The sequence below is a fragment of the Lacerta agilis genome, chromosome 6 (assembly GCF_009819535.1).
Source record: "Lacerta agilis isolate rLacAgi1 chromosome 6, rLacAgi1.pri, whole genome shotgun sequence".
In the NCBI taxonomy this organism is placed as follows: Eukaryota; Metazoa; Chordata; class Lepidosauria; order Squamata; family Lacertidae; genus Lacerta; species Lacerta agilis.
Genome location: NC_046317.1, coordinates 76,837,225 through 76,848,109, shown reverse-complemented (window position 1 = coordinate 76,848,109; position 10,885 = coordinate 76,837,225). Strand labels below are relative to the sequence as shown.

The following is a 10,885-nucleotide window of genomic DNA, read 5'->3' as shown; positions in this document are numbered from 1 at the left end:
TTTATAAATACCACCACCATTCTTACAAATGTTCAAAAATCCAACACATACCAATAAAATATCTGGGGGATAACCAATGAGCCCTAGAGATGTACCAAACCAGCACATGTATTTACTCCCCAATGATACGAATATTGCCATCGCTCTGTATTCAGTGTAAAGGCCAAAGCATGAATCTAGCTTTCTGCTCCTTAAAAGTGAGACTAAAGTGTATCTGAACATTGGGCTGCAATTACCAACTAAGGCTCAGCTCAGAAATAACACATCTTGCATAGCTATGTGTGCAGGGAATAAAAGGAAGAGACTAGATTGAATTTACAACCAACATAGCCATTGTGCTCATTTATACTTGTAGATTCAATATGGGATTCTTTCTGTACCTCCATGGGGTGAGCTCATGTTTTTGTATACAGAGCAGTTAACCACTGTCACTTTCCATATATGGTAGGGTCATTTAGGAGATTAAATGAGCCAGGCCACATTTTACACTTATAATAGGGCTTTTGTCAACATGAAGGATCAGGTCCCTACCAACATATGCAAATTAGGACAGGATGAAAGTCTTCAAAAAAGCACAGGTTAATGCAGTTTCTGTACCCCATGTGCATTTAATCATTTCCCTTCATATCCTGAAACAGTACATGTCAGCATGTCCAAGCATGTTGATAGATTTATTTTTATCCTCGGTATGAGATGCCCAAGGCTTCTCTCCCACTCCTCACAGCAGTGTGGAGGAGTTGCCAGGCTGAAGTTGGTTCAATAAAAGTATGTTCTGAAATAAAATTCTGTGCTTGAGATTTTCACTCTGCAGCAACAGAGGAAACTGGTTAAAACCTAGAAGAGTAAGACTCAGCAGAGACTGAGCTTTGCTCATTACTGCTGTTCAAGAGACAGCCACTGGAGCTCCCCATAGCAAGGGACAAAGTATTTCCATACATTAGTGTTTATCCATTATGTTTATTTACATTTTTTTTTATTTAAAAGCCAGAACAAGACAGATTTGACACACTAAATTTTTTTATTAAAATTACTAGAAGTGCACTTAGAATTACAAGAACAAAAAAAACTTGCTATGTTCATGGAGGATACCCAGGTTCCTATGAATTCCATAGGCGGATGGCAGAATGTTCTGACTGAATACTGAAAGACAGTGGCCAAGATTCAAAGAGGCTCACACGCATGCAGAAGGCACTTCCGTGCATATATGGACAACCAGTTCTCCCTTCTGGCCACGGCAGGCATGGGGAATGTTAGACTCCAGCTCCCATCAGCCTCAGCCAGCATGGCCAATTAGGAGAGATGATGGGAACTGCAGTGCACCTGAAGGATCACAGGTTCCCCATCCCTGTGCTATGGGCTTTCTATACCATACCAAACATTGTTCTGGTGTGTTTCCCAGACTTCACTTACTGCTTTGAAATGCAAAGACACACAAGGGGCTAAGGTGACAGCAGTGAACTTCATGAGCCCCAGAACACCACATGCCGTCTTTGTATCTTGGCCAAACTCACACACAAAAAATAATTAATGGTTCAGTGCAAAACTCTTAATATGGAATCAAAAACCTAGCAACCAAGGGTTTTAAGATAGAATTTTAGCATAGGACTAAGCGGTCTCCACACAGAGCACTTTCTAAAAGGTAGCATGAGCAGTTGGCAGTTAGACCACTTCAGCATAAAGGAACTAGTTTCAGATGTACCATGTCATTATTAGTCATTATTAGCTCAAAGCCACAGGTGCTAAGAATTCATCTTTCAGCAGGCTGCAAACATACTTCACACTCAGATTTTATCACTGCATGCCTGTCAGGCCAAATTATGTGTACTGATTTACAAAAATCGAAGTACCTGTAACCGATATTAGCTCTGGCAGCATAACCTCACATCAGTTCCACTTATAATAATTAGTGCAAAAATTTGTCATTAAAACACAGAACAAATGATCTGATTGTATAACAGAAGTATAATCTAAGGCAGCCTTTCCCAACCCTTGGGTCTCCAGATGTTATTGGACTACAGAACCCATCATCCCCAATGGCTGGGGCTGATGGGAGTTACAGTCCAACACCATCTGGGGAACCAAGGCTAGTAAAGGCTGAACTAAGGAATCTGGCCCAGTTCTCAAACTTGCTTCTGACAGTTATTTTTTGCACACAGAACATGACTTCCGAATGTGCGACAAAAGAGGATATTTACACATCCAGCAAAAGGAAAAGGTTATTCAGGACTCACACTTCAGATTTAACTACATGGCAGTACATTCAGAGGCACTGATAACCTCTGGCAAATCACCTCACTGTAGCCCTATTCTCACTATATATTGACTAAATGTGATGGGAAGGTGGAATTACACCTGCAGGCCGCATCATATGATCTCTGTGTATTCAGTAGAATGAGTTCCTAATAGGGTTTCTGATCTGGCAGATAAAGCCTGCAGAGCTGTATACCAAGCCCTGTTATCCTATCCCATTCAACACAGGACCACCAGGCCAGCAGACACCACCCAACTTGTCAATCACCAGTTTAGTTAGTGTGTATACAGCAGGCAAGAATAGGGCTAGGGTTTTTGAGGTATCAAGAACCGATTTGAGAATCAGATCTTGTATACTATGTACTGAAATGTTTTTGAACCACAGCAGCCTAAGAATTCAAAATGTGGCTGTATGCTTACAATAGGTTAAGCACATTAACACTGCCGTGTCAGCATGGAAATTCTCGCACATCCCTTCATAGCATTTGTTTTGGATATAGAAGTGCAGTTTTACATAAAGGGCAGTATTTCCAACATGTTACGTCTAAGAAACCAGCTGCTAAAGTTCACCCCTCTTGTTCTCAAATTGTTCCGAACTCTAGGCGCAGAGGTAGAAATATACAAGTCTGAGTTTAAGAGGCAAAAAATAAAACATTGTCTTTGAATTCTTCTGCCTTCCCAAGCACCACACAAACACAATCATACTTCACATCTGAACTTTGCAAAGATGTCAAAAGATGGAGAAATAAAAAACAAACAAATTTAAGAAACAACCAATTCCCTCTTAACTCACAGAAGCAGGTACTGTACAGCTGCTGAACGCACACAAGAGCATATTGTGAAGTGAGAGAATTACTCACAACTGGGACTTGTGCGGTTGAATGGCTGGCATCAACTTTTGTAATGGTGGATTTGGAATAAAACCCAACATTTCTCTACAAAATCAAGAAATGGAAGCCCATTTCTAACAGCTGAACCTAACAAACCAGGGCTTCTATATTATCTAGAAAACCTAGTCTTCCGATGCTTGACCAATGTCTAAGAGAGCACAATAATTTGAAGAGGATGCTCACAGGGTAAAATTATTGCCAAGTTCCTGGTGGTGTATAGGCCTTAGAAGTCAAAAGTGAAAGAAAAAGCAGAGAATAATATTTAAGATTAACTGGAAAGACCAGAGATACCCTTGAGCAGGCAAACGGCAAAGGAGCAACCATTAGACGAGGCCAAGTATGGAGACAGCGGAAACCAAAACTAAGAAAGGCTCTTCACTTTTAAGGATGCCAAAGAATCTTGAGGCAAATAGTGTCTGTAGTACATTTCCCCTAATGGAAGCCAAGTATTGAAGAGTTTTACTCCTTGCAATATTCACTGATCCCTCAAGGAACGTAACAGAACTTGGGCCACCGTGTCATCTTCATCAGCATTATAATCCTAAAAACAGGAGACAAGGGAAAATGCATGTGATTAAACAGATTCTGGTCTTGTACCAGAACTGTTAAAGCCAATTTCCTTCTTTCACTTCTCATTTCTCCCACTACAGGATGTTAAGTGGTATAGGCACAAATTTCCAAGGGGTGCCCCCAAGATTTCCCTGAATGCTCAGGGCCCAGTTGTGGCTTCGCACACTTCTGTAGGTATGGGCTGATCTGTGAAGGGTCACCCCCCCCCCCCGACAAGGACAGCAATTAAATGAAACACGATTTCCTAGCTTTTTACATTAGAATAAGGCTGTCCAAAAAGACAAAGTTTAAAATAAGGTCTAGTGTTGGTAAATTCTGAAGAGGCTGTTTCCTAGTTACTACTTACCACAAAAGTATCATAAGAAAATTGGTGTCGTCGTTGAAGATGTTCCATGAAGTTAGCACTTCTGTAGTTTGGATCACCCCACGGCATTGATGCACAAATCGGGCAAACCTAAAAAAGTTTGTAGTTTATCCAACCCAAATTTCTTCCATTTCAACTTTGGTGGGAGGTTTTCCCCCATCTGATCAGCATATATTCCAGATCCCACCCACTATTTTCTTTGTCAAAGGCTTGTCCCAGGAAAACCCTTAGTAAGAAACCCAAAGAACAGAAGGGGAATTCCGTCCATACAAACTTTTAGTCACTGCCCCAAGCACAGCACTGTATTGCTGCAAAGCCTAGGCATGGCTTTTCAAGAGGCATAAGGAAATAGAGTGGGAGGGAAAGAAAGCCATGTAGGGCAAACAGAATTCTACTGGGGATTCTTTGGCCACAAGCCAAATATCTTGGTGCTTCCTAGTGTAAACTTGGGTTGGGCAACTCCTACTAACTGCAACAATCTTAAGTACTAAAAAACACCACTACAAACACCCAGTCATGTTAGTAGTTGCTAAAATAATACAGCAATGGCAGAAAAAAAGTTTGTTAAGAACTTTTTAGCAAGTCATGCAGCACTGGGATACTAGCTATAATCAAAGTAATGCTATTTGTTCCTTCAAGGGAAAAAAGCTTCATATTAAACAACCTATCAACCCACCCTGAACTACACTTTGAAAAGTAAAGCAATTACCACTCGCTTTGCATCCATGCTGTGATACTTTCGGCAGTGTTCTACCAGCCCTTCCTGGTCCAGATTTCTCTCATTGCAGTAAGGGCAAGGAAATGTGAACCTATTTGGAACACTCCTGTAGAAACAGAGGGCAAGGCCTTCACTTCTATGAAAGGTTACATAAATGCATGCAAAACTTCCAATTATGTAGAAGGCTCTTTGAGTAGCACAGCAGAATCATTCACCAAAGCAACTATGATAGGCAGTGCAAGCTATTAGGCAGTACTGCAACCTCTGAAGGGAAAAGCACACAAAATTAAGCCTCTAGTGCCCTCAATGTTTGAGGCTTTTAAAATATTAAAGAAAAACCCTTTTTCATTTGGCACAAAGCAGCAACACTTTTCATGCTGCAGATAACCTTTCAACATGTGGCTCCGAAGATGAACAGAAAACTAGATACATTGGTACCTCGGTTTACGAACTCCGCAGAACCGGAAGTAGTGCCCTGGTTTGCGAACTATACCTTGGTCTAAGAACAGAATCTGAACGGTGGAAGGGCACCGGCAGCAGGAGGCCTCATTAAGGAAAGCGGTTTCAGTTTAAGAATGGACTTCTGGAACGGATTAAGTTTGTAAATCGAGGTACCACTGTAATAGGAAGTAGTTCTTGCCATCAACTACACATATGTACATGTGAACAATTGCTAGAGCTGCTTTACATTAGCTAACAAACATTTGTCTGGACCTCAGTTGAGACTGCAAGTGAGGTGCCATATACTTAGACCTCACCACAGTTCATTTAATCAAATTCCAAATAAGGCTTCCTTCCTTGGGAAGCTCAGCTAACCTTTGTCACCTGTGGGTGAATGGTCATGACATACTTATTTCACCAGACCTTTCAACTGTCCAGAGTCCAGTGGAATCTCACTCTTCCACTATGTAAATGTAAATGTACCCTCCAAATAATTTAATCTCCTCACAGGGATACCATTTCAAACTAAGAACAACCTTCAGGAAGGGCTCAGGTGGCAAAATTCAAGGGTCCCATTGCTTAAGTGGAGAAGACCTCCAAGGCCATTTGGTCAAGATACAGCAAACCTCAGTTTTTACACCTATCTTATATATGTGTAAGCAAATCACAACAGTTGAGAGGTTACCTGGTATCCTGCGGTGGATCTTTAGTCACAGCTCTAACACCTTCCATTATATAATTCTGGTACTTCAAACAAGAAGCTGCATGATTACGCAGCTTTGAGAGGGACATCTGTACAGAATGAGAAAATAAAACATTTTCTTTAAAACAGTGTAGGCGTTTCAGATGTGACATAAAAGTATGTTCCAAGGACTGCACAAAAGGGTTGTTGTGCCAGGCTCTGGGTCAAAGAACACAGAGTTACACAAGGCACACATTGTACTAAGTTGATTTACCACTTTGCAGCAAGACTGCAGCATCTAGCCTATCCCTTACTGTTCTGTTAGCTGACACCTTGTTTATCCAGACACTGTTCTTATCTTTCATTCCCTGGAGATTAAACAGTCTACTGTTTCTCTTATGCACCCAAGTTAGTTAAGTTTGTATACAATCAGCTAGAAAGAAATCAACTACAGTAGAACCTCTGCTTACAACTGCCTCCACTCGCGGACATTCCAAGTTGCGACCACGGCAAACCCGGAAGTAACTGGCGGGTTTGCCGCTGTTCGCACATGCGCAGGAGCAGTGATTGCCATTCGCGCATGCTCAGAAGCGGGCAATCGCGCACAATGGTGCCTCTCCCAGCAACCTGTTTCGCCATAAGGACAGGCCTCCGGAACGGACTGTGGTTGTGAGGTCACATGAACAGCACCAGGATATATGGATAGTATTAAAATTGTACTTGGGGACAACTTCTGTCCCCTTCAAAATTATAAAACAAACTCTGGTTTCAGAAAGCAGAGGTGGATGGAATTTAATATTTCCTATTGTGCTGTGACATTTCCCATATATAATGTTAAGTCTCCAAACAAGTCTGTATCATCATCTGGACTTCTCCAGACATTGACAAAGTACAGTTGCCGACATTTACCAATAAAAGCTTTTCTTTCTAAATATTCACAATATTGTATGATATTTTATTTGTACTGAAAACACAAATTAAAGGATTACTCTATGATTTCCATTTTATGAGTTCAGCTTGCTTGTCCAAACTACAATTGAACAAGAATTTTAATTTTGGTTTACCAGATCTAGAGAAGTCTATGATCTGACAATTTCTAGAATGGTAAGGAATTTTTAACAGACTCAGCTGGCAAATAGATCAAACTGAGCACATTTAATATATTATGTGTGTGCATATATAGATAAGAGAATGCTGATTTAAGCTCAGTACAGAATATGATACACTTGAGAGGCATTCAGTTTGAGACATGGAAAGTCAGGTATTTTAAAAATAGACGACTTCAGTTTTACTTTCAACTTCAAATGATATCGACAAAAACCATTCTTACAAAAGAGCAATGTATTTTTAGACACTTTTAGATATTTTAGATACAACAGCTCTTCATTAAACCCCCCCTTACATTTTCATTGTACTGTGAAGAGTGACAATATAAAGGAGCGCTCCCCAACATGGTGCCCTCCATATGTTTTGGGCAACAACACCCATCAACCTTGACCACTGGTCATGTTGCTTGGGTCTGATGGGAGCTGTAGTTGAAAACATCCGTAGGGGTTTGGGAAGACAGATATAAAATGCAATTCCATTCCTGACTCAATTTTGGCTCAAAACAGTCCCCAAACTATCAGACTTTATTCAAGGTATCAGCAGTACATCCAAAATCCACTTTGTTAAGCCCCTTCACTACAAATCATAAACAACAAAGTGCATGGGGTCCATTGAAGCAATTATGGCATCAATTTAACAAAACAATTGTATACTTTCATGAGAGCTACTTCTTATATTGCAAAGAAATACTGAGGGCTTGCTATGTATTTTCTTCACCACCTGCATGTTGGCGTGCAGTCATAGGGTGGAATCCAAAGTAGTGCTAAGGCAATCATTCTGTTAGCACAAGGATTTATGCAAATGAGCATTCTAGCCCCCCCCCCAAGCTGCTCCAGGGGTTCCCCTAACCCACTGGAGCAGATTTGGAGAGGGTATGGAATGGAAGAAGGGGTAGTCCTGTTGTGCAAGTGAAAATCCTTGCACTGACTGGACATGTTAGTAGAATATTTCCCATGATCCCCTCCTGTGACAAGATCTGAACATTCTGGATTGCTTCCACTACTAACAGATCTCATTGCAGGAAATTGAAAGACCCATTTCCCATGCTCTAGTCAAGGCAAGGAAAAAAGTAAAAAACCATGTTACCATGGCCAGTTCTTTGAAAGACCTGAATAGCCTCTTCCCCACCACCATGAAATTCAGCAGGGCTTACCAGAATTTTTGTTTAACACAAATCTGACGGTTATCAAGTGAGAAATCTAATGTGAAAATTTGCTTTTATCTAGATTCATGTTATATATAGGTAAACACAGGGCAGCTTTTCCTACTTTTTTATTGCAGCCATTGCAAGTAGTCTCTGTCATTTCAATTTGCTTTTCCAAGTCGAAAGCTCTGCTGCCGTGAGACAGGGTACTGCGGCAAACTCCACAAACTGGCTTTTTTGGCTTAAGACACTCCTGAATGCATGGTGTGCAAAAGCTAATATGAAAAAAAGACAATGTATTAACATTTGCATTGTACACAATCAGTCAATGTGCCAATGCACCCCTTTTTAAGAACACCAAATGAAATAATAATCAGCACAGGACCTAGAAACCTATTAATGTATTACAATGTAATCTTTAAAAGGCAATAACCTACACTCAGCTATTTCTATAACTTACCTTAAAGTTACCTAGTTAAGCGGTTAACAGCTTCCTGTTCCTTTTAATAATGTCTCTTCTTGTTTAAAATTGACTACATAAGGAGCATAAAACCTGCTCCTCAAAGACCTTGTAAAATCAACATTAATGATAGCAGCATGAATCATTGAAGTTTACTTTTGATAACATGCAAGATGAAGTCACAAAAGTATACCACTGGTGAACACCTTATATAAAAAGTGAATATTGCTGCTATAAACTTCACTAAGCAGCCGTGTTAGCAATAGTAATCATATTCCTAGGAGCTATATACATAGCATGCTATATACATAGCATCAAATTATGGCAAAATAAAAAACACATAAAAGTAGTCACAACCATTCACACTTCCAGTAAAAACAGGCAACATAATTGCTCAACAGGTGCAGTTTTGATTTCTTTCTTTTATTCCTTTAGAACTGACCAAGGAAGAACAGATATAATGCATGCTACTAGTGCAGAATTACAATATTTTTTTCATGTATACAGGGCTACCCATTAATGAGCATTTCTGCAACCAAGTCAAAGCGTTATGGCTTCTGTGCTACATAGAAATGCATTTATGTGACCAATGAAGTTCACACACCAGTAAGTTACCAGCAATATGTACCTGTTAATAGATGGCAAAAAGTAACACTGCTGGGAGCATGTGGCCATTTTCAGGGCTGGAAAAATTATATATGCTTGACCACTAAAGCTCTTTTAAAGTTTTAAGTGCTATCACCCCCATTTTCTTAAGGCATACTTAAGGTCGACCAATTTTTCATGCTGGTTCCTAAAAACCTCAGAAAGGCTACAATTTTTCCTTCACTTATAATTATAATTAAGTACCTGTTCTTTCACTTATAATTTACCTGTTACCATTTCAACCCTGTGCTCTACCAGAAACACGAGCAATTTTTAACCTATGACGCAAGATTTCGAGGTGCGCTTGGCACTGCCCTTAGCTAAAAGGTGCGGGATTGGTGAAAGGAAGGGCGAGCCGCTCGTGCAGCAGCAAGAGCAGCAGCAGCAGGAGGAGGAGCAAAACCGAAACAGAAAGTGTAAACACAGCAAAGAACCCATGGAACCGAAAGCTATCCGCTAACTCTGGAAAGAACCTACACGCCCCAGTCATTTGCAAGCATCTCCGCTTGGCTGCAAAAGCGTCAGGCCGGCGGAGACCCGAAGGCTTCCCAACACGTTAACTCGGGAGCTGTTATGAACGGCCAAAAGGGTAAACTCGGGTTTAAACACCCCCCCCCAAAAAAAACCACCACACCCGTTTCCCACCGCCTTGGCGATTTAAACCCAGCCTCCGTCGCAGCCCAGAGCTTTGGTAAGGCAAGGCGGTGGCAGTGCAGCTGGAGGAGGGAAGAGGCGAACAGAGCCGCGGCGGCCTCCTCCTCCTCCTCCTCGCTGCGCTCCTGGCGAGCAAAGCGGCCCGTTCAGTTCTAACCGGCCTCGGCCCAAGAGCGGCCCCCCCAGCCCCTCGTTGCCATGGTTACCTCACCCACCCCTGCGGCCTCTTATCTCCGCTCCGGCCCCCGCGGCCTTTTCCGCACTCACACATGGCCGCAGGGCGCCCTCACGGGGCTCTCGAACACCTCCAGGCACACCGGGCAGGTGAAGCGGGACAGCGGGTCCAGCCGCTCAGCGGCGGCCGTTGCCCCCTCCGCGTACCGGGAGCTCGCCTCAGCCAGCGCCATCTTCTCCCACAGGCCACTTCCGAGAGCCTCTGCCGGCAGCACGACAGCGACGCTTTTGCCAACAAGCCGGGAGGGGAGGGAGGGAGGAGGCGGCGACGGCGGCCTAAAAGGGCCAGCGCCGCCCAGGCCACGCCCACCGGGCCCGGGTTCGAATGCGCCTGCGCGTCCGTGGCGGCCACTTTCGTTTCGTCACAGGAGGCCTGGCCTCCCTTACAAGGTTGGGAATATAGACCAAGCTCAATGCTGTACAGTACCGGTATTTGGGAGGCAGAGCTGGCCGGGGATTTGGTTACTGGGTGGCAGAGACAGACCACCAAGTGCGCAAGGTGACATTTGCACGCAGAAAAATAAAATGAAATAAATGAAGACACAAATTTGAGTTATTGTGAGACATTTAATTATTTATATCTCACCTTTCCCCCCTGACAGGGACTCGAGGCGGCTTGCATTTTACAAGGAACAGCTAAAAATATAGGAAAACACAATCACTAAAAAACCCAGTTTATAAGCACAGGTGCAAATATAAAGACATATGCTATAATTTAAACAGAAG

The 10,885-nt window shown here is 42.3% G+C and overlaps 1 protein-coding gene across 5 annotated transcripts; it reads right to left on the bottom strand.

Moving 5' to 3' along the window:
* Positions 1-999: 999 nt before the first annotated feature.
* On the bottom strand, positions 1,000-10,409 carry RNF114 (ring finger protein 114). 5 transcript variants are annotated; one of them, XM_033153523.1, is made up of 6 exons: positions 10,193-10,409; positions 8,291-8,441; positions 5,919-6,025; positions 4,784-4,898; positions 4,057-4,164; positions 1,000-3,681 (listed from the first exon to the last, which is right to left on the bottom strand). In XM_033153523.1, exons 1-6 carry the CDS (start codon positions 10,330-10,332, stop codon positions 3,616-3,618), a joined length of 687 nt encoding a protein of 228 aa, XP_033009414.1. In that variant the 5' UTR covers positions 10,333-10,409; the 3' UTR covers positions 1,000-3,615. The 5 variants fall into 5 exon arrangements, with proteins under 5 accessions (XP_033009414.1, XP_033009418.1, XP_033009415.1 ...); XM_033153527.1 differs by having other exon boundaries at positions 10,307-10,405; XM_033153524.1 differs by having other exon boundaries at positions 10,132-10,234.
* Between the last annotated feature and the right edge of the window lie 476 nt (positions 10,410-10,885).